Raw genomic sequence first — 26,304 nt, 5'->3', positions numbered from 1 at the left:
TAACCAAAGCTCGGGGAGGACCGATGGGGGGTGGGGGTCCAATGCGGGAGCTGTACGGGGGCGCGGCAGCCCCCAAACCCGGTTGGAATCCGCGCTCCAGCCCGCGTGCTCCTCCCCATCCTCCCAAACTTCGATTCTGGGCTCCCGCGAAGAGGACCCGGGGAAAGGGGGGGTCGGGCCGCGGGGGTGGGCGGGGCCTGGTGGGCGGGGCATTGAGGGGCGGGGCCTGGTGGGCGGGGCCTGGATGGGAGGGGCGGGGCCTGGAGGGCGGGGCGAGCCCCCCGCTGTGCCGCCGCCGCCGCTGCGCCCCCCAGACGCTCCGAGGCGCCGGGCCGGGTCGCGGCCGAGGTAAGCGGTCAGGCCGGGGGCGCGGGCCGGGCGGGACCTGTGGGCGCCTTTGTCTGCGGCGCGGGCGGCCCCGCACCCTCCTGCGCCCCGCGCCCCTCCGCGCCGACCCCCGCGCCGTCCAGCGTCAGCCCCGGGGCGGGGTGGGGTCGCGGGGATCCCCCCGCCCAGGCCCGGGTCCCGCTCCACCCCCCTCTCGCGGACACACCCCGAGGGCCCTGCGCCCCGAAGTTCCTCCCCGGAGTCCCGGCGCCGCCCCCTCCCGGCTCCGGCACGGCTGCTGGGGACCGCGGGGCCTCCTCCGGGCTCGCTCGGGGACAGGCCGGCGTCCGGGGGCGCGTCCTCTGCCGGGGGCGCAGGCCTGGGCGCCAACTGGGGTGCTGTTGGGGCGGAGCAGACACCCGGGGCCCCTGCCGGGCTGGGGTGGGGGCTGGGGGTGTGGGGGGCTGCGGGGGTGTTTGGGGGCGCTGGGGGGGTGGAGCCTGCGGGGTCCCGCCAGGCCCCGCCCAGCCTGTGCCCGCCGCCTTCAGGCGCCCGCTGGCAGCTCCCCGAAGGGGGTGGCGAGAGGGTCCTGAGACCCACTTTCCCACGGGCAGAACCAATGGGGAGGAGTCTGGGGCGTCTGGGAGAAGGGCCGGGGTTTCTAGGGGCGCCCCGCGTTACCCCAGACCTGTAGGGGAGCCAGGTTGGGTCTGCCCAGCTTCCCAAATGGGATTCAGTTTCTCCTGCTCCCTTGGACTGGCTGGGGTGCAGCGGTGGCCCCAAAGTGGCCGGCCTCTGCCAGACACCCAGTGCCTCCAGTCCACCCACTTCAGTCTGATGGGTCCCAGGGCCCAGCTGAAATGGGGCAACTCAGGACGAGGGGTCAGCCAGCCTTCTGTGCCTCGGCCACCCTCCCTGCAAAACCGGGGAGCACGAGCCCCGCGCTGCAGGAGGCTGAGGATGCGGAGCCTCTGGCCACCCAGTGCCCTTCAAGTGGCTTTTAAGATGCGCCAACACCCACCTACCACCCCGCCTTCCTCAGCCTCCCCCTCCACCACGTCCTCCCCACACTGCTGGGAGGTGGGGAAACTGAGGCCCCTGGAGGCTGAAGACATGACCTGTGCGCTCTGAGCTGCTCCCTGGGTCAGCACTTGGGGGCCCAGGCTTGAGGTGGGGGAGCAGGGAAGAGCTGTTCAAATTCTTGGGTTTTTAAACCTGTGGGCATGTCAGTAAATTTTAGTTAAGGGCCCCACGGGAGGAAGAGCAGGGAGTCCGGGGAGCTCCGGGGCTCCGGGTGGCTGGTGCAGAGAGGGAGGAGCCTGAGGAGGAGGGAGCTGGGGGCCTGAGGCCCAGGAGGGGCTGGGGTGAGTCGCCACAGTGGGGCGAGCCCCCTGCCCACCAGCCAAGGAGGACTGGCCTCTCCCCGGCCTCCAGCTGAGTCGCCGGACGAGGTCGAGTCTAGGGACCATGGGGCCGAGGTGAGGGGAGCCCGAGTGTCCCCCATCTCTCCATGGGGACAGTGCCTGAGGCAGGCAAGGTGGGTGGCCCTGGTCGGGCTGGGGGAGCTGCAGGGTCACCCCCTGGCTCAGTGCTGAGCACGTGGCCTTCCAGCTGGGCCAGAACTGAGGTCTGCTGGGGTGCTGCCTGTCCCGGGGCTGCAACTGGGGAGCCCCTGCCAAACCCACGCCCGGCCTTTTGGGGTGTGGACTTCCTCCAGGACCTGAGCGGGTTGGAGGGGGACAGGGATCGGATTTTTGTGATCCGCCATGCCACCTCTGTCCCCTTCCCCCCAGCCTTTTGTATCTGGGGGTGGAGGCCAGATGGGCTGGGGTGGAAGAGGGGTCCGGAGTGTCCCCAAGACCTCACTGCCCGCCCCCTCTCCCTCCCCATCACTCATGCGCCAGGCTGGCCTGTCCATTTTACAGATGCATGTGTGGGACCTGAGCAAGGCCACGGTCATTCAAACCCAGGCGAGCTCAGGCCAGAGCTCTGCTCTGTTCCTGCAGCCCCAGAGGTGACAGGAGAGCCAGGACTGTGCAGGGAGGGGTCTCAGGAAGTACACTGAGTCTGTGGGGGGAGTTATACCAGGTGAAATCCATTCTCCACTGATCTTGGGTGCCCATCATCCCCTTTCTCTGCCAGTCGTGGGTGCCCATCAGCTGAAGTCCCCCAGGGCTCCAAGACCTGGAAGCAGGGAGGGCTCCTGTCTCCAGAGACCCCCCGCTGGGCCCCAATTCAGACTCTCCATGGAGAGCTAGAAAGGGGGAAATGCGGGGCTGGGGGAGGCACGTGATCGGTGCAACCCGTCCAGACTGAGACAGAGGTAAACTGAGGCAGAGAGCTGCAGGAAATGAGGCACAGGATCTGACACAAGAGCAGGCAGAGGGGGCGTGGAAGATGGGCCAGTCCCAGAGAAAATTGTAATTCTGGGCACATGGGGTTCCTCGGGGAGCAGGCCCTGCTCTCAGCTCTTCTTGTGGGTTCTGCCACCCCTACTTTTGCAGGGAAACTGAGGCAACACAGTGAGCCACCAAGGCTCTGGAGTCTCATCTGTGTTTGTTTAAAATTTTCTACAATGAGCGTGTATCCTTTTTGCTATCAGATAAGAAAATAGATTTTACTAGAAAAACAACTTGATAAAAGCCCTAGAACCCACCCCCCATCCAAAAAAAAATTATCTACCTAGTAGGGGTATCTTTCCATCATGAATCAGTCAGCTCCTTCGTTTCCTTTCCAAAGGTAAGGAGTAGCAGATTTGAATTGAAGCAAGATAAACTGAAGCAAGACCAAAGAAAGAACTTCCTGGCACTGAAGGTGGTTGGCCCATTTGACTCAGAGCAGCCCACGACCTGGGTTTGTGAGACCCTGGGGAGGGGGTTGTGTGCTTTACCCTCTAGCCCTTACTTTCCTCAACTGTGAAATGAGCGGCTAACAGCACCCCCCTCCCGGAGTTGTAGCGAGCGCGGGAAAGTTCCTGCACAGGGCTGGCACCCAGGAAGCGTTTAATAATGTCACCTGCTCGCCAAGTCGTGGTACCCCGCCCCAAAATGCTTCTCCGCTCATCTGCACCTCTCCAGACAGGCCACCGCCTTGCTGCCTGGGACACTGCAAAGCCCTCCAAGCCAGGCTCCCACCCCCCTTCCCTCCCCGTCCCTCTCCTTAGCAGCGAGGGCGGACGTGTATTTTTTTAACAGCTTTATCGAGATATGATGCACAAGCTCTACGATTCACCCATTTAACGTGTACAATTGCAGGGTTTTTAGTGCACTCACAGATAGGTGCAGCCATCACCTCAATGTTAGCAATTTTCATCTCCCCCAAAAGAAACGCCTCCCCATTTGCAGCCATCCGCAGTCCCCCCAGCCTTCCCAGCCCCTGTCTCTGTGGGGTTGCCACTTTATTCAGATAAATGGAAGCGCACAGTGCCTGGCTTATTTCACTCAACATGCTGTCTTCGAGGTTTACCCATATTGTAGTGGATCAGAACGTCTTTCCTGTTTTCCGGCTGAGCAATACTCCCTTGCGTGGGCAGACCGCATTCTGTCTGTCCATGCCTCTGTGGACAGACACTTGGGCTGCTCCCGCCATTTCCCTTTTGGAGTAGAGCTGCGGTGAGTGATGGTGTGCAAGTTTAGGGCAAGCTGAAGTCACAAATCACATGATCTCACCTCATCATGGCTTCCATGATGCTGTTTCAGAATCACAACATGAATAGCAAGGATGCCCCCCCCAGGGGGTACGGGCTTGGCAGCTTGGCAACCGGGGTGGGGTGCCTTCTCCTCCCAGACCCCCGAATGCCCCCTCCCGACCCCACAGCACCGGCTGCCATGGGCTCTGCGGGGAGCCGGCGCCTCAGGGAACCCAGCATGGCGGGCACGCCTGACCACACCCGGGTGACACGCTTCGGCCTCGACAGTTACCAGCTGGAGGAGGAGGAGGAGGTGCTGGGGACAGCCGAGCTCCAGGGCAGTGGGGCCAGAGGACTGTCGGCCTTTATGGACGCCGGTGAGTGAGGATGCGGGCGAGGCGGGAGGAGAAGCCGCGTCCCTGGGTGAGGGGCACTCTTGTCCTTTGACGTCTTGTAACTTAAATACTGAGATAGAAAGTTGACCGTGACGAGCAGATCTTCTGTGAGGTGATAAGGGGATGGAGAGGGATGTATGTAGACACACACGCATACGCACGTATCAGAATCGGGAAGAAACACGCCTATGACAGTGCTTGTTTCGGCAGCAGGTCACATGATCGTAGCTCCTGTTATAACCACCTGACCCCACTACCCTTCCCACATTCCCTTCGCCCTCTGCAGGCGCCTCCGCTGGCCGTGGGCCTCTGCCGGGTGGGGGGTCCCACACCTTCGTTTCCGGAGGCTGGGGGCCGTTAGCAGTCCTGCCTGGGTTGGGTGCTGTTGTCCGTGGACTGGAGTCATGGGGCCTGGAACTCCTAAGGGACGACCTCGGGGGTCTCCTGTGTGCCAGCTGGTCTGGCTGGCCCCTGTGGGGTACGAGCAGCCAGTGCCCCCCTCACCGTCAGGATCAGCAACTCCCTTCTTTGCCTGCTGAATCAGCGGCCCGGGGAGCCCCAAGTGTCCAGGTGGCTGCCCAGCCTCCCGTTGAGCAGAAGCAGCGCCGAGTCTCCCGGTGGCAGCTCGTCTCCCCTGGGGACTAAGGCCTCTGGAGCGGCAGAGCCTCAACTCATGGGGGCAGGAAGCAAAGATTTTGCTTGTCAGTCCCTAGGGGCGATGACGAGCGGAGCCTCTGCCATTTCTACCCCTTCATTCCTGGATCCAGGAGCCCCGGCTGTGGGAGAAACAGCACTGTAGGGTGGATGCTGATTTGGAGCACATACCGTCTCCTGGAGGACGATGCCCGGCCCCACCGGGCACTGTCACCTAGCTGGGCCTTGGCTGAGGCTTCCAAAGACCATCGCACTCTGCTGTCACGCCAGCCAGCTGCTCTGGCTGCCGTGGTGGAGGTGGCTGTGGCAAGGGCCTGTGGTGATGGACCGTGGCCTTGTGATGGCTGCAGTGGTCACAGTGGCAGAAGGAGTTCCATGCCCAGCTGTGGTGGAGGTGGCCTTAGTGTTTGGTGGCTTTTGATAACGGTTGTGATGGCAGTGGCATGAGTAGTCATGACCATGGTGATGGACAGCTGCCATGGCGATGTGGCCATGGAGGTGATGGCCAGCCACTGTGGCAACAGTGAGGCAGGGGTGGTGGTAGCCATGAGGGCAGTGGCATGGGCACCCATGACCAGGGTGATGGACTGTTGTCATGTGATGGTGACCATGGTGATGGCAGCCAAGGTGGTGGACATGGAGATGGACTGTCACTATGACGATGGTGGTGGATGTGGAGATGGACTGTTGCCATGGTAATGGTGGACATGGAGATGGACTGTTGCCGTGGTGATGGTGGTAGACATGGAGATGGACCATTAGTGTAGTGATGGCAGTCCAGGTGACAGTGGTTCTGGTGGCAGCAGTGGTAGTGATGCCTGGCGACAGGACCAGTGGGTCACCCTGTCCATGGTGGGGTGACAGCCATGGTGGCCGTGGCATCCCTGATGGGGGTGGCCATGGCTGGAGTGGGCTTGCCCGCTTTTCCCCTGCTGTCTCTGACTTCAGCGGTGGAGGAGCCAGTGCCCGATGACCGCTATCACGCAATCTACTTCGCCATGCTGCTGGCCGGCGTGGGCTTCCTGCTGCCCTACAACAGTTTCATCACCGACGTGGACTATCTGCATCACAAGTACCCAGGTGGGCCCAGCGCAGCCTGCCCCGTGGGCCCCCTGCCACAGCGGGAGGCCTCCCAGAAACCCCGGGGGATAGGGCCCTGCTCGGGGAGCCTGTTTCATTCTAATCTTGACTCAGCTGTGGATTGCTGGGCAGCCTCAGGGCCGCCGCTCACCCTCTCTGGGCGGTTTGGGTTGCACGCAGTGGTAGCCACTGGTGGGGAGAAGCACAGGGGCCGGGGGCTGCCCCAAGCCCCTGCTGTTGGCCACCCCTCCGCAGGGACCTCGATCGTGTTTGACATGAGCCTCACCTACATCTTGGTGGCGCTGGTGGCCGTGCTCCTGAACAACGTCCTGGTGGAGAGGCTCAGCCTGCATACCAGAATCACCGTGGGTAGGCTGCCTGGGCCCATCCCTCGGAGCCTCACTCTCCTCGTCTGTAAAATGGGCCCAGCTCCCAGGGAGGCTGTGGGGTTTGAGGTTAGGGAAACCCTTGGAGCAGGCTCCGGCCCATGGTGGGTGACAACAAACTGGCTCGGCCCCTGGCTCCTTTGGCTGGTGCCCCCCACAGTCTATCCCTGGGGCCTCGCTCCAGCTCTTTCCCCTGCCTGATGGGCCCTTCCTTTCCCATTCCTCTTCATGGCGACATCCAGCTTCCAGGTCCAGCCCAAGAGGCACCTCCTCCAGGAAGCCTTCTGGGTGCGCCTCTTAGATCCCTGGCTCTCGCAGCATTAAAGGGGAAGAGCAGGCCCGGCTCTCAGGGAGGGGTGGATGATGGGGAGCCCCATCCAGGCCTCTGGCTTGCTGCCCCCTCACCGGCCTCTCTCCCACAGGCTACCTCTTGGCCTTGGGCCCCCTCCTCTTCATTAGTGTCTGTGACGTGTGGCTGCAGCTCTTCTCCCACGGCCAGGCTTATGCCGTCAACCTGGCCGCCGTGGGCACTGTGGCCCTTGGCTGCACAGGTAGGGGCTGGGGGCCCGGGGCGGGCGGGGGTGGGGGCCAGGCCTCACGGTGGCAGGTGGCTGAGAGGAGCTGGGCTTGGGGCCAGGCGGCAGCCACGTGCCATCCAGGTACACACCCGCCCTGTCCCCACACGTACCTGTGCACTGAGCATGCGTGCCGGGTCAGGGTGCACACGTGTGCCATCCATTCACTCGCGCTCACACCCACAGAGACAGTCGGCCCTTTCCCGGTGTTTCCTGACACCAACGGCTTCCACGACCTGGCCTCTGTGTTTCTCCTGGGCAGTGACTTTCCAACTCTTTTTTTTTCACTTTTTACTTTGAAAAAATCTCAAAATTATAGAAAAGTTGCAAGAGTCAGGCAATGAATTCCCTGATCCCACCCTTCACCCAGATTCTCCAGTTTTTAGCATTTTGCCACATACGCTTTCTCTGTGCAAACACACACACAGACACGTGTATTTTACTCTTAAACAATCTGAGAGTTGCTTGCAGATGCGGGCACACTCCACACTAAATATTTCCTTGCACATCTTCCAAGAACCAAGACGGCTCTTCTATAACCACCCGACAATCACTCAAATCAGGAAATTTCACACTGATTCAATATTATCATCCAATCCCCAGCCCATATGCCAAATTTACCAATTGTCCCAATAATGTCCTTTATAGTAATACTTTATTCTGATCCAGGATCCAACTCAGGATCATGCATTTTGTGCGCTTGTCATGTTTTCTAGTCTCCTTTAATCTAGCACATTTCTCAGCCTTCTTTCTTTCATGATATCGACATTTTGGATGGGACCTTGACAGCTATTCTGTAGATTTTCAGACTTTTTTGACCACAGCCACCAGGAAGAGGCATTTTACTTGTTGACCCAGTACACACCTTCGTGTATGTGTGTGTGTGTTTATCAGGGAAATCAAGGTTTTGTGAAATAATACCCCCGAACCAGGCAGGTGTGCAGATATTTTCCTTCCCATTCTATTTTTAAAAATAAATGCTGGTGGAGACCAGGGATCCTAGTTTGACAAATGCCACCCCAGGGTCTGTGTCTAAGATGCATGAACTTTCCAGATTCCAGGGTAGGGGCCGGTACAGTTTCATTTCTCCTAGAAACTGCCGGATTTGTCTGTGTTGGTCAGGACGAGAGAGGGTCGTGCTGTGTAACAAATTAGCCCATAGTCCCAGCGGCTTAGTGGAACAAGACTGATTTGTCGTCCTTGCTACTTGCTCCCTGCTCATGGCTGGGGCTCGACTGCACGCAGCCCCTCAGAGACCCCGGCCGGGAGTGGCCCCACTGTCTGGGCTCTTGGGTCACCACCGCAGAGGGAAAGAGAGACCAGAAGCCCATGTGGGCCTGGAAGTGCCACGGGTCATTCCTGCTCACGTATCGTTGGCCAGAACGTGCCAATGACCCTGGCCAAGTCGAGGGCGGGGATGGGTGAAGGAGCAGGTGCCGCCAGGTGGTTGGACTGGTCCCCTCTGCTACGAGTGGGGGCAGCATCCCGTACCACACATGCTCGCCATCACGGTGCCCTCACACGTGTGAACTCTTTCCAGGTGGGCAGGTGATAAACAGTGCCTCGTGACTTCCTCCTTCTCTCTTAAGTGCAGCAATCGAGCTTCTACGGGTACACGGGGATGCTGCCCAAGCGGTACACACAGGGGGTGATGACTGGGGAGAGTGAGTATCTGCAGACGCCCCTGGAGAGGAGCTGGGGCCGGCCTGGGCTCTGGGAACCCCTCACCCCCACCCCACCCAGTGTGCCGCTGGAGTTAGGGCTCGGGGGCTCTGCCGATGCTGGGCTGGGGACAGTGGCTGCTGTCTTGCCTCCCCTGGCTGGGGGTGCACAGGCACGTGGGGCTGGGTTTCTGTGGCGGAGACGTGCAGCCCTGTGTGGTGTGACAAGCACGTGCCTCCCTGAGTGGGTATCTGGAGTATCAACGAGGGCCCATGGGCCTGTGTATTGTGCAGTGTGTGTGTGTGTCTGTGTTTGTGCACGTGGGGGGAGCCCATCCATCCCCATCACGTCATGTGCCCTCCAAATGCTGCCAGCTCCCTCGTGTGACACGTACAGCACTGAGCTCTCCTTGGAGCTCCAGACCCACCGGCCACCCCCTGCTCGGCAGCCCCACTGGAAGGCTTGCTCACTTCTCAAAGCCACTCAGCCCAATCCGGCCCCTCCATCGCTCCTCCCACCCCTTGCCCGACACCTGGTCCTTCTCCCAGACACTGGGACTTGCCCTCTGGCCCCTTTCCTTGGCTCCAACCCCTGGCCCAGGCGGCCGACTCTCCCCCAGTCCACTCCATGCCTCTCACTGCCCTCCCTGCCCCCCTGTCACCCTGCCACCTCCCCTCTGCACCAGGCAGCTCCCCTCTTAGACCCCGGCCCCATGGCCTCGGGATCCTCAACTTTAAAGCAACTCCCTGCAAATGTTCTGTCTTCCCGCTGAATCTGGACTGGCTGGGTCAGCAGTGCCTCTGGGTGGGGAGCTGAGCAGGGACCAGAGCCCGGGAGGACTTGGTCTGGTTCTCACCTTTGGGGCTTCCCCCAGAACGCTACCTGGGTGAGGTTGACCAGATGCCCAGGGAGCTTGGTGCCGCAGGGGCCAGTCCCAGGGGGGCAGCTGGGTGAGCAGATGGCTCCCCCCAGCTGGCATTTCTTTCCTGGTCTGAGCAGGATCGGGCTGCCAGTATGACGATTTGGGGTGATTTAAATTGTTTATACAGCCATGGAGCCTGCTTGGAGCCTGCCCACTGGGGCCACCCCTCACAGTGCCACGGGGCTCCTCTGGCTAAAACTGTGCGGGGACGGGTCACACCGACATGGAACCCACCGCCCTCCCGCAGCCTCCTGGACCTGCCAGGACCCCTGGGCCCTCTACATGGGCGGGCTGGGTGGGAGGGCTGCCGAGGGGAGGGGCCTGGGTGGGTGGGCGGGGCTACTGGGGGCACAGTCGGGTGGGCGGGGCCTGGGTGGGCGGAAGGGTGCAGGGGGCGGGACTAGAATAGATTGGGCGGGGCCCGCCTTGGTGAGTGTGGGCGGGGCCTGCCTGGTGGGTGTGGCCTGGCTGGTGGGCGGGGCCGGGCGCGGCGAGGCCGTGCTGGGCAGGTGCGTCCGCTGGGCCGCTGCGCCGCAGCTCCTGCCGGCTCCCCGCAGGCACGGCGGGGGTGATGGTGTCACTGAGCCGCATCCTCACCAAGCTGCTGCTGCCGGACGAGCGAGCCAGCACGCTCATCTTCTTCCTGGTCTCCGCGGGCCTGGAGCTGCTCTGCTTCCTGCTGCACCTGCTCGTGAGGCGCAGCCGCTTCGTGCGCTACCACACCTCGCGGCCCCGCGACGGCCGCCCGGACAGCAGGGCCGGCCCGGCCCGGGGCCCCCGCTACCGCGTGCACCACGACGTCGCCGCCGAGGACGTCCACTTCGTGAGTCCGCCCCGCTCCCAGGCTCCCAGAGAGGCGCCCCGCCCTCTGCCTCGGTTTCCTCGTGTCCCGCCAGGAGCTTGGGGAAGGGCAGGGGGCACTGCTCTGGGGGGCGGCCCCGGGCAGAGATGGCACCTCAGGGGACGTTTCCCATCCGAGGTGTGAGAGCCCACCGCCCGGACCCCCTCCCCTCCGTCTCAGTGTGGCCTTGCGCCTGCGGTCTGTGGTTTCACCTGGCCACGGCAGTCCATGTTCTGTGGCCTAAAATGTCATTGGCTTCCACGGCCGTCGTCTGTGGTCTGGGGCTCCCCCCCAGCTCCTGTACCCCACGACCTGCTGTGACAGTCCCCACTGGTGCCCAAAGTCTCCTTCCCCTTGTGACAGCCCGCGCCCCGTGGCCCAAGGCCCCACAGACACCCTGTCACGAGGTGACAGCCACACCCATCCCACCCGAGGTGCCCTCCTGCTGGCTCACAAGCAGCTCTAGAAGCATCTCCCGCCTTCCTGCCCCCTCCCCCCCGGGTGTTTCCTAGAGACGGGGCATGCCGGGAGGGAAATTAAGGCTCACTGATGCCCTGGGGTCCACCAAAGTCAGGCAGGAGGAGCTGAGGGGGCGGGGAGAGACCCCAGAGCTCCGGCAGGACCAGGCACTGGAACCAGGCAGGACAGGAGGTGGGCTCTTGGGTGGGGGCAGAAGGAAGCCAGGTGTGTGGGGGTGTCAGGGCTGACTGTATTGCCCACACCCCCAAACCTTCATCCCACAGGGCAGAGGCTCCACCCTCCTGGGGTCACAGCCCCCATCCACCCCCGCACGAAGGCTGAGCTGGCAGCCCTGTGGCACCCTCTGGAGGTGGCAGGGCTGCAGGGTGCCCGGAGGGCCCTGGGAGGGCAGGTGACTCCCAGGAGGGCAGGGTGCGCTCCCAGGGGGCCACGTCCCTCAGCGTCCTCGTTCACGCGGCCTGACCCAGTCGGTCACCCAGGCTCTGGGCTCAGGGTGGGGGACGCTCCCAGAACCCGACCCACCGGCTCCGGCCTCCCTCCAGGAGCACCAAGCCCCGGGCCTGGGGGGCAGTGGGCCCCTGAAGGACAGCCCGGCCCACGAGGTGACCAGCGGGGGCGCCTACGTGCGCTTCGACGTGCCGCGGCCGCAAGCCAAGCGGAGCTGGCCCACGTTCAGAGGTGAGGGGTGCCCCCATGGGCCCTGGCTGCCTGGGGGTGCTGCCTGGGCTGGAGGGGGGGGCCTGGGGGGCTCCGCCCGGTGACCCCGGCCCGTCCGTAGCCCTGCTGCTGCACCGCTACGTGGTGGCCCACGTCATCTGGGCAGACATGCTCTCCATCGCGGTCACCTACTTCATCACGCTGTGCCTGTTTCCCGGGCTGGAGTCCGAGATCCGCCACTGCGTCCTGGGCGAGTGGCTGCCCATTCTCATCATGGCCATCTTCAACCTCTCCGACTTCGTGGGCAAGGTGGGCCCCGACGGTGGGGGCATCAGAGCACCACGGGGGGACTGACCCTGCCTGAGGCCAGCTCCCGGGCAGCCCCCAGCCAAGGGTGCGTGAGTGGGTGACCAGGACGTGGGTGATAATAAGACCAGAGCTGCCCATTCCGGTTCTCTGTGCAGTCCAGAAGCAGGCCAACTCAGAGAACCCTCGCAGCAGACCCCCATGTTATTGCTGAGAAAGCGAGGCTCAGAGAGGGAAATCCACTTGCCTGAGGTCACACAGCTAAGAGGTCCAAGAGAGCTTAGCGTGTGCAGATCCTAACCCTGCCGCTCCCTGGCCATGCAGTTGTTGGGGAGTCACCAGGGCTGGTGACACCCTCAATTTCTCAAACAGGGTCCAGAGCCCCAGCTGGTCAGGGGTATTGTGAGGCCCGAACGGGGAAACTGAGATAAAGGGTCTAGAGCAGTGCCTGGCACACAGCAAGGACTGCGAGTGGCTACACTTAGTGGTTAGTGGATTTGAGTGGACCAGGCCTGGAGCTGGGCTGACTGGGGAGAGCTCGGGGGGCTGTGGTGCAGGGCTGGGGCAGGAGGGGCGGGGGGCTGTGGGCAGGCTGGGTGCCCACTGCCCGGCTCCCTGCAGATCCTGGCAGCCCTGCCGGTGGACTGGCGGGGCCTGCACCTGCTAGCCTGCGCCTGCCTGCGCGTCGTCTTCATCCCCCTCTTCGTGCTGTGCGTCTACCCCAGCGGTGCCCCCACCCTGCCCCACCCAGCCTGGCCCTGCGTCTTCTCTCTGCTCATGGGGATCAGCAATGGCTACTTCGGCAGCGTGCCCATGATCCTGGCGGCCGGCCGGGTGAGCCCCAAGCAGCGAGAGCTGGCAGGTAAGGCCACGCACGGATGCCCTGGCCGCCCTCCAGCAGCCCCGACACCCGCAGGACCGTCAGCACCCCACAGCTGGGTGGGAGCCCGAGGCTGGGAGAAGGCATGGTGACCCAGAAAGACAGGGCACTAGGGCTCCAGGGGTCAGGCCAGCCGCTGGGAGCTCACAGGTGTGGGGCCCTTCTTCAGTTAGTCATTCATTCATGCATTCATTCATTCCACAACTGCTTGCTGTCCCTTCGGCGCCCCAGGCGCTGGTCTAGACCTTGGGGACATGTTCGTGACAAAGCAATGGCCCTATCCTTGGGGGGTGACATTCCAGATGTGAAGACAGACAATAAACAGGCAAATAACAAAATACGCAATAAGCCAGATGGTGGTAAGTTCCAAGGGGAAGAAATAAAGCAGCAAAGCGTGGTGAGGGGTTGGGGGGCAGGGTTTGCAGTCGTAAATGGAGCAGTCTGGGAAGGCCTCACTGAGGAGGTGGCTTTTGAACAAAGACCTGCAGGGAAGCAAGCCGTGTGGTGAGGCAGGTGGTGCAGGCCAAGTGAGCGGCACGTGCCAAGGCCCTGGGGCAGGAGGCCGATGTGCCTGGAGGGGGTGAGGAGGGGCCGCTGGGAGGGGGGGCTCGGGGTGGGGGGGACAGGAGCTGCCTGAGTTTAAAAAGGGAGGCCGGGGGGCCTGTGCACCAGGCAGCGAGGAGGAGGGTGGTGGGGAGGGACACTGGGGGTGGGTTGGGGACTTCGTCCGCTTGTGACGTCTGTTCAGCATCCCTAGTGGGACTGTGGAGATCAGGGCTGGAGCTCAAACTTGGGCACCGAGTCAGCACACGATTGTCACAGTCCACCTGGGCGGGCCCCCTCCCCAATGGCCCCTGCTCCCCACCTTTCACGCCCGAGAAGCCGAGGCTTCTGGCTTTGGCCCCACGAAGACGGAGCTGGCCTGATCCTGTCTTGTCTGCAGGGAACACCATGACAGTGTCCTACATGGCCGGGCTGACACTGGGCTCAGCCGTGGCCTACTTCACCTACAGCCTCACCCGGGACACCCACCACAGCTGCTCCCACCCGACAGCCACCAACAGCTCCCTCCCCTCGGGCCCCTGAGCCAGGCCCGGGGTCCCCGGGGCGTCCACCCCTGCCAAGGCCTGAGGGGACCCCTGCCCCGCCCCAGCCTGCAGTGCCTGCGGGGGCCCCCCGCCTCCTTCCCATGCTGCCCGCTCCGGGTCAACCTTCGTCCCCCCAGCCCCATGCCACTCAGTTCTTTGAGGCCGGGTACATCTGTGGTCCCAGCTCTGCCCCCCAGCCTGGGCTCTGTGGGGTCCGGAGAGCAGACCACCAGCCCGAAGCTGGCGAGGGAGGTCCCCCAGAGAGTCCCCCACTGCCTTAGTCCACCAGAGCTGCCGTCAAGCAAAGCACCACGAGCCGGCGGCTTGAAACAGCAGAGATGAACATCCCCTGGTCTGCAAGCCGGAAGGCCGAAACCAGAGGGTCGGCGGGCTCCAGGGAGTGGCCGGTGGTCTGCACGTTCCATGGTTTGTGCCATGACAACCCCTGCTCCGTCACCCAGCTGTGCTCCCTCTCGGCACCTGCTGACCGCGTCCACGTGTCCTCTGCCTCTAAGGACGGCGGGCGTGCTGGAGGGCGGCCCCACCCCGGCTCAGCCCGACTTAATGCAGCACATATGCAGAAACCCTGGCCCCAAATAAGGCCACAAGCCCATTCCGGGGGCGAGGACTCAGACATGCCTTTTTGGGGTTCACAGTTCAGCCCCAGCCCCTCTGCCCACCCTGCCCCTCCTTTACTGGGGACCCTCCCTGGGAGCCCGAAGAGCCACGAGGGGAGAGCGGCCCATCCCCTCCAAGGACCTCTCTTCCTGCGGATGTTCTGAAATCCTGCTTCCCCCAAACCTACTCAGGAGGAGCTGCAGAGGGGGCCTGGCTGGGCCCTGGGGGACCCCTGTGGGGGTGCCGGCCTGGACGTGCCCGTCCCAGCTGCCACCCGCCCGGAGCCTCCCCTGCACCCCCCGGTCCCCTGCACCATCGCCTTCCCCGGCTTCTCTCCAGCTGCCCATGGTCCAGGAGGGCACACAAGTTTGGGGAATGCAAACCAGGGGCCTCCGTCCAGCGAGGCTCAACGACGGACAGGACCTGCCCGACAGTTCCCAGCGAGCAGGGGCTGCCATCCGGACCCCAGCTGGGGCCCTCCAGGACGTCCAGCCTGGCTCAGCCCGGCGCCTCCAGTGGGGGGAGGGTGGGGGGGTCGAGGGGAGGAAGGGCCCCCCTCCACACCCCCAGCCAGCCCCCACCGCCCCGGCCCTGCTTGTGTCACATCTGTCTGTTCTCTGTCCACTCTCTGTACCACATTGGCCATTAAAAGATGAAGGCAGGACTGCCCATCCCCCACCACGGTCTCCGGGTGGCATCTGTGGTGGGCTGTGGCCAGCACCTGGCTGAGCAGATGGGGTGCAGCCCTGGGGGGCAGCAGAAGGGCCCTGGGCGATGAGGCCCACCTGGCGCAAGGGGACTCAGTCTCTCCACCTGGGAGAGGGCCCTGGCTGCCTGCACCTGAAGGTCTAGGGAGTGGGCAGGGGGTCTCCACACACCTGGTGGGCCTGGGACAGGTGTGTGGCAGGGGTGGGGTGGGGGAACAGAAGCGCTTTGGGGTTTGTGTGGTCTCTGGGTGCCCCTCTGGTACTCACCACAATCCTGGGAGGGTGCCCCTCGCACCCGAAACTGTCCAAGGAGTCCCGGCATTCGGGGTCCAGTGCCCCCCTCCTCCCCGGCTCTATCGTTGATCTGTGTTCGGTTTCCCCAGAGAGAGAGATTTGTCCACCTGATTCTGCTCGCGGGGGTTCCTGGGCAGGCGGGGGCTGACGCACCAGGGCCACCTGTGCCCCGAACCAGCTGGCTGGGGGACCCGGGTGCCCCCGTTCGCGGGCCGGGACCGGCGGGCGCCCCGGGGGCAGCCACGTGGGCGGCGGCCACCAGGTGGCGCTGTCTGCTGCTCTTTCTGCGTCGGTCGCCGCCCCCTCCCCGGGCACCCGTGGGGGCGAGCTCGGAGCTGGCGCTGCCGGGTCCTGAGGTCTCAGGGAGGCGACGGGGCCCGGCGTCTCCAGCCCCTGTGCACCCCGTCACCCGCCACACCAGGTGTGCAGGGCCTTAGCCGCCCCTAGGCCGCGCCTGGCCCAAGGAGCCAGCTCCAGCTCAGCCCCCATTCCGGCCACTGGCTCAGAGCCACTAGGACCGTCAGCATCGTCTTCTTAATGCGTGGGCAGCGGCAATGCAGGCCCTGGCTGGGTGAGCTCAGCCCTGCATTTCAAAGGAAGAAAAAAGAGATGGAAGACACTCGCCCTGCCCCCTCCCCCTGTTCTAAAGGAAAGTCTGCTCCAGGGGTCCCGTTCTCCACCTGCGCTGCCCAACACAGTAAATGTGGCTCATGCAGCTGAGGAACTGAACTTGTAACCGTCCCCTTAAGTTAGGTCACAGGCACATGACCCCACGTGGCCAGGGACTACCTACCAGACAGCACCCAGCACCAGCCCCCCTCTGCCTCCCCCAGCCCTGGATGGCAGGGTCACCTGGCAGGAGCACCCTGGCCAAGGACCCCCGTGTCCCCCTGCCCCCAGATGCCCAGTCCAGCCCAGCCCCTGAAATAAACCACTCCAGACAACGGTGCTTCTCCAATTAAATCTTTTTTTCTTTTCTTTTTTTTTTATGAAAAAGATCACACAGAATTTGCCAACAACAAAATTTCAAAAAAACTTAAAAAAAAAAAAAAAAGGAAACAATAACTCCCCCCCCAAAAACAAAACTGAAGTCTGGCTTTTCCTTCCTCAAGATTGTCTCACAAACCCTCCTGGTTCCCTGGAAGGTGTGGGGGCGCTGATTAAGTGCTTTCTTGGGCCCTGGCGGGGGTCCCGCTAAACATCCCCCCTCTCCCCGTCTCATCTCTGCTCTCCCTAAACTCCCTCTGTCTGGGGGGGGGGGGGTGCAATACAGTACACGGGGCGGGGGGCAGGTGGGCGGGAAGGGGGTGTGCGTGGGGGTGGGGGGGGTCTGTGAAGCCGGCCGCTCGACACTCACAATCTAACAGGAAATAAAAAATAATATTCTGCACGTCAGAATGTGTTTGCTTTTTTTATAATTTCATAGCTATTTTTTTCACAGTTTTAAAAAGTTTATATTTATATATATTTATATATATTTATCTTTATATATATAATTAAAAAGTCGACTCCGTTTGAAGGCGTATGGTACAGGGGTGGGCTAGAGCCTCTATCCTTACAATAAAACTGTACAGGTTAAGAGCCGCGTCCTCCCGGGGCTGGTGGGGTGGGCACCGGCCGAGGGTTTCAGCACCATCTGTGTTGGCTGTAGTGTTTGGGGCTGGCCTGGGACGGGGCCTGAGGACACCCAGCGCCCTCCATCCACCCGGTGCCTGGCGATCCATGTTCCCGGGGAGCCACGTCCTGCCCTGGCTCCGTTCCCCAAGTTCCAGGCCATCCTGAGAGGGGGGGGGTGGAGGCCCCGGCTCCGGACAGGCCGCCCCGAAAGCAGGCCTGGCTGGCACAGTCACACTGCCGCCTTCCGTGGCGGGGGGCCTGAGGCTGGGCTGTACGTTGGAGGGTGGCTGGGCACCAGCCCCCAGGGAGTGGGCACCCCGGAGTGTCCCTGTGGTTCCTTGGAGACCCCCTGCCCAACCCGAATCCCCAGTCCACGGCCTCTGATTGATGCCCGGGTGGCACGGGCCCATGAGCGCCTGGCTCGTCCGCGGCAGCCTGAGGGGGGCCGGGCTGGCCAAATGCTTACAAGGTGCTGGAGGGAGGCCCATGGGGGCCTGGACCGCCCTGAGTGGGTGGGCAGGCCATACCCTGATAGGTGGAGTTGCCCTTCTGGAGGGGGCACCGAGAGGGGCAGGAAGGGGGCTGGAGGCGTGTGCACATGTGTGCACAGACGTGCATGCATACAGGCACACACATGTACACTCGCTCCCGTGCCCATGGTCATGCCCACCCACACCAGCCTGCAGCACCACCACAGGGGCGCCCCGTCCACGGGGTCGCCCGAAGCCTCCTGCGGGTGGCAGTGGCGGTGAGGAGGTCCCGAGGGCCCCGGGGAGCCGGCTCAGCAGAGCACGGGCACGCCGTCGGGGGAGAAGATCATGCCGGTGGTGGGCTCGTAGGTGCCCGCCAGGTAGTACAGGCCCTCGCTGTCCTGGTACTTCTTGGTCTTGAGCATCTGCTCGTACTGCTCCAGGCCCACCACCAGGCACTTGTGGGACACCGTCTGCACGTCGTTCTCGTCCACGTGTGAGGACTGGTACAGGGCGCGCTGTGGGCACGGCGGGGCCATCAGGGAGGGGCAGGGGACAGACACCCCCACCCGGGCCAGCAGGGCCAGAGACGGCCTCAGGCTGAGACCCAGAGGCCCAGAGAGACAGACAGACAGAGATGGAGACAGAGACAGATGAAAGAATTAAAAGAGACAGAGGGAGACAGAGACAGAAAGATGGAAGGAGACAGAGAAAGACAGAGAGAGACAGAAAGACAGTCAGAGGGAAACAGAGACCAAGAGAAACACAGACTTAGAAAGACAAACAGAAACAGAGAGACAGATAGAAAGAGACGAGAGAGAGAGAGAGAGACAGAGACAGAGGAAGACAGAGATCCAGAGAGACACAAATGAATAGAGGTGGAGACAGAGAGAGCCAGAAAAAGACAAAGAGACAGATCAGAGTCACAGAGACTGAATGAGAGAGACATGGAGACCTGGGGACTGGGAAAGAGCCGCTCTGAGCCTCCCAGACAAAGGGGGCAGCAGGCAGGGGGGGCAGAGCCTGCACCCAGTGGCCGGAAGGGCACCCCCTGCGGCCCCTCAGCCTCCCACCCGCAGCCCCTACCTCCATGAAGTCCTTCCTCTGGCTGGAGGCCTGCAGGGCTGCGGGGAGGCTCCGCCCCGACTTCTGGTCCCAGTGCTGCTGGGCGAGAGGACAGGGGCTGGGGTGAGCCTGGGCCCAGCGCTGCCCCCGTCCCCCGCGAGACCCTGGGCCTCCCCGTCCCCGTTCTGTTGGGTCATCCCAAGGAGCCTGGGCCTGCTGCCGGGGACACCCCATGGTGACAGCTCGGGCCGGCCCCCCGACACTGCCCGCCAGGCCCGCGGGGCTCACCTGGCCCTCGTGGAACTGCTTGCCCGGGCTGGTCTCCTCCGGGTGGTAGAACCACTTGACGCGCACCACCATGTTGTTGCCCCACGACTCCCACATGCTCTGGATGCGGCCGATGTAGGGCAGGTTGGGGCGGCCGGCCGACAGGAACACGGCGCAGTCCCCGATGCGGATCATCTCCTTCCCGCGCACGATGGCCTTGTAGAAGAGCTTGCGGGCCTTGCCCTTCATGCCGCGCCGCTGGGGGCAGGGGGGCGGGGTCAGCGGGCGCGGCCGGCCCCGCCCCGAGCCACACCCTCCTTGAAAGCCACACCCCCAAAGCAGAGCCACACCCACCCTGAAACCACACCCACCACAAAACCCACACCCACTAACGCCCCTGTATCCGGAAGCCACATATACCATATGAAGCCCGCCCCCAAAGCCACGCCCACAACGAAGCCACACCCACCACACATTTCTCAAAAAGCCACACCCACCCTCTTGGAGCCCCCGCCCTGAGAAGCCCCACCCATCGCTTGGAGCCCCACCTGAGCCCCGCCCAGCCCCCCAGTCCGCAGCGTGGGCGCCCTCCTGGCACTGTCCCCTCCGCCTCTGCCCACGCAGGTCCTGCTGCCTGTAAGCCCTTCATCACCCGGACCTCTCGACCACTGTCAGATTCTGAGGGGTCCTGGGGGTACGGGAGAAGGACACCCCCTTCCTTGCTCTAATGGAAGGAGCCTCGTATTCATCCTTTTAATACAGTAGACCTCCAAGAAGGATTTCATCTAAACCAAGGATCTGCGGCTAAAGTGGACACCCAGCTCCTGCCTCTAGGTCCCCCGCCCTGCGCCCTTCCCCCATGCTGTGCTGGGAGTTTTATTCACTCAACAAGCATCCCCTGAAGCCCGCTCTGAGCCCAGGCTAGTCCTGGGATAGCCCCGCAGCAATCCCTGTGCCCTGAGGCTCACAGATGGGGAGAGACCCACTGCCAGAATCAAGACCCCCGCACCCAGGTGGAGCAGCTAAGGGGTCTGTCTGCCGCCACTGTTGCTGTCCCTAGAGAAGAAATACCTCTGAGCACCCAGGTTTCTCCCCAAGAAACTAAATCTAAAGGTCATGTTTCCCTTTTCACTTTGGCTGGCAGGAAGCTCAAAGTCTTTTTTTTTTTTTTTTTCTCCCTACTTAGGTTAAATTACAGGTTCATGTTCTACCTTATCCAACTCTCCCTTTTCAACTTTTAGTTCATCAGATCACTGGTAGTAATGGACTCTTTAGCATATGCTGCCTTTTTGTATGTGTGTTCTGAAAACTGCTCAAATTCTTTTTAGCTCAAGGCATAATAGCAAATAAAATTCAAGGTGGGATGGATGGTTTAGATTCCTAAACCAACTCATCCTTGACAATCCTTGACAGCAGCTATTTTTTGCTACCCAGCCCCTACTCCCTTCTGGCAGCACCCCCATTGGGGCTGGGTCCCCCAGGCAGGCACATGACTTGGGCCTGACCAATCAGAACATCCCAATCAAAGTCATTCAAACAACTTCAGCTTGAACCTCTTCCTGCTGTCATGTCTGAAAAGTAGAAGGTGAGCCAAAAGCAACCAGAGCTTCTTGTCACCAAAAGGAGAGGGTTTGCCTGAGAAGGAAGCTAGCACAAAGGGAGGAAAGAACTGAAAGCTGGAGCAAGACATGGGGGTGAGTGTGAAGACACCCTTCGAACCCCTGGATCCAGCTGTACCTGAAGCTAGATCCCCCTGGACTTTTCTTTTAAATAGGCTAATGCATTTCACGTTGTGCGTAAGTCAGTTTCAGTTGTTCCTGTCCTTTGTAGCAGTAAGACTCCTCACTGATACTGAAACTGAAAACTGCAAATGGCATAAACTAAAATGAGGAATAGACAAGACAAGGTGAGGGCAGCACAGTGAGGATGTCCCTATCCTTGACTCAAATGCTGTCACTTCTTGATACATCCCTTCAGATAAAGTACCTGCCAGGATCAGTGTTCCAGGGGGGCCTGGTTTTAAAACATCAGGAGTTTGGAATGTCTGGCTACTTCTTGCAGTCTTCAGGGAATATTCCACAAGAATCTACAAGCTCAAGTTGGCAAGGTCAGATTGTGATCTTACCAGGAAAGGCTCTTTCTGCCCACAGCTAGCAATACAAGGGGCTTTAAAATCAGGTAATCCTGCACCCTGCAGGGTGGGAGAAGCCAGATTATCTGCCCCCAATTTAACTTAACACCCCAAGGCAGGGAGGCCAGAAGCAAAGCTGGAGCTAAAGGGAGCTGGCAGACGCCAACCATGGCCCCCACCTGCTGCTATGCACCCTATGTACCCTGAATTATGTGCCCCAATTTAGACATGTTCTCAGTCTTAACCTGTCCCTATGGGTGTGGACCCATTGTAAATAGGGCCTCCTGAAGGTGTTATTTTTGTTAAGGTGTGACCCGACTCAGAGAAGCTCTTGATTCATGATATTCCACAACTTCTCTGATTTTAGAGATTGACCCAAAGGAGCTGGCAGGACAAATGTGCAGAAGATTCCTGAGCTTTTTGAGCTGCACTGCCACAGACACCCCCAAGCCCGTCACTGTCCCCACCCCACCCCATAACCCTGAACCTGCACTGGTATCTTAAAAAGGCACCAACGCTCCAAGCCCATCTCAGATATGGCCATGGAAGAATCCAGATTAGGGAGGTAGAGTCTGTAGGCAAAAACAAGGGCCGGCCACACCAGCAGACAAGGAACTAGCCACCCAACCCCCCACCCCACCTTCCTGCGCAGGGATGTGTGCAGACTAGTAATTGTGGACAGCTGTCCCTGCTCCACATAGAAGCTTCTGGAATAGCTGTTCCCTATTTCCCCACCCCTGCATCCCAGTGTGCTGGGCTGGCTGGGGCTGTCGTCTGCCACCCCAGGAAGAACATCTCCAAGTGAAGGCTGCCTGGCACGCGGGGCTGGCCACCTGGCCTTTCTGGGGAGAGGATGTGTATTTGGGATACTGTGTGCAGGGCTGAGGCATGGAGATGGTGGTTTGCACGTTCATGGGTACGGGAAGGAGAAGTGTGTGGGCCAAAGACAGCCATGAGGTGGACTGGCCGGGTTCCTTGGGGAAAACCAAACCTCCCTGCTGTCAGTGTGGACACGGACGGGACCAGACCCGGCCCAGGAGCTCCTGTCTCTCTGGACCCACTGACTGACTCGGGCACGGGCCACGGAGACCCACCCTGGGCTTCTGCTGGCGGATACAGCGGGAGAAGCTCTTCCTGCCTGATGACTACACTGTGAGCTTGAAAGCCTCGAGTCCCTTTGCCACCATGAAGTTAGAAAATAAAACCAAGGCAAATAAAAACAGGCTCTTTGCCCACGAGGTTTTTAAAGACCCTTTTGTATGGTCAACCAGTGCCTGCCCACAGGAACCCTGCTGTCCTTTGGGATTTTCCTAAATTGGGCTCCACACGAGGGTGGCTCTGGGTTCTAGGGACTAGAAGGCCACTCTAGAAAGGGAAACGGACTGGGCCGAACAGTGGCCCCTCTCCGAATTCAGGCCCACCCAGAGCCTGCAAATGGGGCCTTATCTGGAAACAGGGTTGAGGTGAATTGCACTGTGTTCACCAGTCTAGATGTGTGCTTCCTGTGGGTGTGACCTCACTGTAAACAGAACCATCTGAAGGTGTGATTTTCAGGTACAGTGTGGGCCAGCCAAATGACGTGGGCCTTAATCCATTACTGGAGCCCTTCATAAACAGAAGAAATTCAGAGAGAGAGAGAAAGCCATGGGGAGGAGTGGAAGCCAGAAGTCAAGGGAACCCTGAAGGGAAAGGAGACACCATCATCATGGAAAGCCCAGGAACCCAAGTACTGCCAGCCGGGGTGCCACCAGCTCCGGGAGGGAGCCAGGCCTCCAGCCTCCGAAACCACAGGCCTAAAGCTTCCCATTGGTGAAGCCACCCGCTGTGCGGCACTTGACACCGCAGCCTGGAAAACTAAGGCAAGGGTCTCTGCAGACGTCATCAAGTCAAGATGAGGTCCTACTAGATTAGGGTGGCCCTAAATTCAACATGACTGCTGTCCTTACAAGGAGAGGGAAACTCGGACGCAGAGAAGACGGACATAGAGAGCGGAGAGAGGCGTCTCCAAGCCAAGGAGCGCCAGGGACGGCGGCCTCCACCAGAAGCAGAGAGACATCGGGGGGAGCCCTCCCCTGGAGCCTTCAGAGGGGCTGGCCCCGCCGAGCCCCCAGAATTGCAGGGGAATAAACATCTGCTGTCTTAAGCCCAGTTCATGGTGTTTGTTACAGCAGCTGGAGGAAGCTAACACCGGCTCACTCTGAAGTCAAACAGATGCAAGTTCGAAGCCAGAGCTGCCCCTGTGGGGCCTTGAATCTCTCAATCTCACCAGATGTCAAGTGAGACACCCCCACATTCCTCACCATGGCCCTCCACCCTGGGGGTGCCCAGCATGGAGTGGGCCATCGCTCGGAGGAAGACGGGGTCTCCCAGCCCCCCAACCCTCCCCAGAAGCCCCCTTACCTGTGTGGGCTTCCCAAACCACTTCCAGAGCTGCCGCGCGGGCAGGAAGGCGGCGATCTTGGGCCGGTTCTCGACGGACGGCAGGCGCTGCCGCTTGGCCAGCTCCTTGGTGGTGGGCAGGTGGACGCCCTCTCTCTTCTTGGGTCGGTTCTTGGCGCCTGCCCCGGCCGGAGCCTTGGGCTGCAGAGGCTGGGGGGGCTGGGGCGGGGGGGGCCGGGGGCTGGGGGGCCGGTGCCTTCCTGCCGGGGGAGTGGGCTGAGGAGCGGGCCTTGGCTGCCTGCTTGGAGGCCTTGGAGGGGAGCGGAGGCTGGGCGGAGGGCCCGGCCGCGGGGGCCGGGGCGGCCTCGTCGTCCGAGCTGCAGGAGGAGTCCTCGTCGGTGGTGGAGGAGGAGGAGGAGGACGATGACGACGATGAAGAGGACGAGGACGAGGAGGAAGACGAGGATGAGGAGGAGGAGGAAGACGAGGACGAGGAGGAGGATGAAGACGAGGAGGACGAAGACGAGGACGAGGAGGACGAGGCCGGCGAGGAAGCTCTGGAGCTGGAGGCGCTGTGGGTTCTGCCGCCGCCTCGGCCATCCTCCCTGTTCTTCTCACCCTCCTCCTCGCCTTCGGTTTCCGAGCTGCTGCTGCTGCTGCTGCCGCTGCTGCTGCCACTGCTGCTGCCACTGCCACCGCTGCTCTCGGACCCCTCGGCCCCGTCCTGCTGGGCCGGCGCCTTGTCCGGGCTCTCGGGGTCCCCAGCATCCTCGAACGTGCGCCCCGGCCCGGGCTCCTGGGAGAGGTCTCCGTCGCAGGCCTTTGGCCGGGCCGGCTTGGGCTCACCGCTGCCCAGGCCCGGTGGGTAGCCGCCCAGGCTCAGGAGGCCCTTGGGCTCCGGCCAGCCCCCGGCCCCCGGGTCCTCCTGGAGCAGCAGGGCCCCCTTGGCCTTCCTGCTCTTGGGTGACATCACCCCCTCGTGGTCCAGCTTGACCAGTAGCTCAGCCCCCTCCCCGGGCCTCCGGGAGCCCTTGGCCCCCAGGTCCTCGGCAGCCCGGGCCTTCTTGGGCTTGGGCCGGGTGGCGGGCATGGTGAGGGGCATGGGGACGAGAGGGGCCGGGGTCAGGGCGGCGGGGGGCGCCGGCATCTCCCCAAAGGGCTCGGGGGCTGGGCAGCTGGCAAAGGCGGGTGGCGCTGGGCTGGGCTGGGGGGGCGAAGGGCGAGCTTTGGGGGTCTTGGCCCGCTTCTCCGTGGCTTCCGGGGGGCTCTTCTTGGATCCTGGGGTGCTGATTGGTTCCAGGGCCAAGGGGGTACTGGGGACCTCGTCCGTTGGGGCCCCCTCCTCCATGACAGCAGCTTTCTCTAGAAAAGAGAAGAAAACACGTGGAGGCCCCAGGCACTGGCTGAGTCAGCGGGCCCCAGCTGCGATCTCAGCTCTGCCAGTTCCTGAGTGGGGAGCTGGGGCGAGGCCAGGCCCCCCTGGGCCCCACAGAGGGGCTCTCTCCTCACCGCCCCCCTACCCCCTCTGTGTGGAGCCCAGAGTGATCCTCTAGAAGCCTCCGCTTTCAGCCTGGGGCACTTTTCTCGGGATTCTGGAGTCAAATCCACCCAGGTTAGAGCCTCACTTCTACCTCTAACTTGGTCAGTGATCTCTGACAAATCCATTTGCCTCCCCGAGCCTGTTTCCTAATCTGCCAACTGGTCAAAACAGCCCTCCCGCGTGGTGTTCTTGCAGAGACAAGAAGTGGTCACTCGCTCAAAGACCCCAACCGCAGGCAGTGAGCCCCCAGCCCACGCCCCCCACACCTGCCCCGAGCCTCGGTGAGGGTGGGGCCCACGTACCACCCTTGGCCTTGGTGCTGGCTTTGCGCCCGCGGCCTCGGGCCTTGGGGCCGGGCTCCTCGGACCCCGCTGCGCCCCCATCTTTGCCTTCCCCGGTGTCTTTGCTGGTTTTCCGGCTGCGGCGCTTGGTGCTCGGCACCAAGAGGGCTGGGGATGGCTCGGCACCTGCAGGGGTGCATGACACACGGAGGCTCAGGCCCCGGGAGCCTCGTTTGCCATGGGTGGGGGGTGCCCTGGGGAACACTGCGCGGCCGACCCCATTTGGTCTCCCCAGGAGGCTGAGAGGTTAACGAGATGGACGCAGGGCGGCCTGCCCACACAAGCTGCCCAACAAAACGTTCCCTGCACCAACCAGCAGACGCACTTTGGGGGTCCAAAAGGCATTGCCAGCACAAAAGTGGAGGTGCCCCTCGGGGGTCTCTGCTGCCAGGGGAGTCGAGCGAGGGGCCTGGCTGGGTGGACAGCCGGGGCAGCAGAGACCCCAGAACGTACCTGGCCGCTGGCCCGCAGCCCCCAGCCCCCTCACTCACACTGGATTTTATAGTCGGGGGGCAGGAGGCGGATGTGTGAGAGGGGGATCCTCCCAGTGTCCCCGTCGTCAAACTCCACCGTGATCAGGTCCCCGTCGTCCTCCAGGTCCAGCAGCCCTGCGGGGGGAGGGGCAGGATGCCGAGACTCTGGTGCCCCCCGGGGCCTGGTGACTCAGCTGTCACTTAGCCTCCTGCCCCGAGGTCAGACGCGAACGACAGCTGCCGTTCAGCACACGTCCGAGGGTGCCAGGCACCGTACCTGGTGAGGCAGCTGATAATTCCGACTCTTTGTGACAAGCAGAAAAGGCTGAGGTCCCTACCCTAACCCCGTGCCTACCCTAACCCCGTTTCTGGAAGGGCAGGGGAGGCTCTGAGCCTGCAATTGGCACAGAGTCACACAGGTTGGGAGCAGAGGGACTGACTGCCAAGGGTAGAGAACGGACGCTGTCACCGGGTGCCCTGGCTCCACGTGGCTGCTCAGAGAGAGGTGGCGCTGCCTTGGC

The 26,304-nt window shown here is 62.1% G+C and overlaps 2 protein-coding genes across 2 annotated transcripts in view; one reads left to right on the top strand and one right to left on the bottom strand.

Moving 5' to 3' along the window:
• Nucleotides 1-3,097: 3,097 nt before the first annotated feature.
• SLC29A4 (solute carrier family 29 member 4) lies at nucleotides 3,098-14,018 on the top strand. The gene is made up of 11 exons (XM_037815256.1): nucleotides 3,098-3,180; nucleotides 4,144-4,332; nucleotides 5,953-6,084; nucleotides 6,340-6,453; nucleotides 6,893-7,021; nucleotides 8,635-8,709; nucleotides 10,187-10,452; nucleotides 11,493-11,628; nucleotides 11,729-11,916; nucleotides 12,535-12,775; nucleotides 13,737-14,018. The coding sequence occupies exons 2-11, from the start codon at nucleotides 4,155-4,157 to the stop codon at nucleotides 13,877-13,879; spliced, it is 1,602 nt and encodes a 533-aa protein (XP_037671184.1). The 5' UTR covers nucleotides 3,098-3,180; nucleotides 4,144-4,154; the 3' UTR covers nucleotides 13,880-14,018.
• Nucleotides 14,019-17,898: 3,880 nt separating this feature from the next.
• The window catches only part of TNRC18 (trinucleotide repeat containing 18), an 85,277-nt gene continuing 76,871 nt past the window's right edge, over nucleotides 17,899-26,304 (bottom strand). Inside the window, 7 exon segments of the mRNA XM_037815255.1 lie at nucleotides 17,899-18,105; nucleotides 18,674-18,748; nucleotides 18,941-19,177; nucleotides 23,451-23,660; nucleotides 23,662-24,791; nucleotides 25,272-25,436; nucleotides 25,802-25,918. Of these exon segments, the coding sequence (XP_037671183.1) occupies nucleotides 17,899-18,105; nucleotides 18,674-18,748; nucleotides 18,941-19,177; nucleotides 23,451-23,660; nucleotides 23,662-24,791; nucleotides 25,272-25,436; nucleotides 25,802-25,918 (2,141 nt within the window).

The sequence above is a fragment of the Choloepus didactylus genome, chromosome 21 (assembly GCF_015220235.1).
Source record: "Choloepus didactylus isolate mChoDid1 chromosome 21, mChoDid1.pri, whole genome shotgun sequence".
Classification (NCBI taxonomy): Eukaryota; Metazoa; Chordata; class Mammalia; order Pilosa; family Megalonychidae; genus Choloepus; species Choloepus didactylus.
This window is presented reverse-complemented; position numbering and strand designations above follow the sequence as displayed.

Bases quoted from the DNA above. Each gene is read 5' to 3' on its own strand.
- SLC29A4 (XM_037815256.1), top strand. From the start codon at position 4,155: ATGGGCTCTGCGGGGAGCCGGCGCCTCAGGGAACCCAGCATGGCGGGC. The intron at 6,085-6,339 runs GTGGGCCCAGCG...ACCCCTCCGCAG, and splicing joins TCTGCATCACAAGTACCCAG to GGACCTCGATCGTGTTTGAC. The intron at 12,776-13,736 runs GTAAGGCCACGC...TCTTGTCTGCAG, and splicing joins CAAGCAGCGAGAGCTGGCAG to GGAACACCATGACAGTGTCC.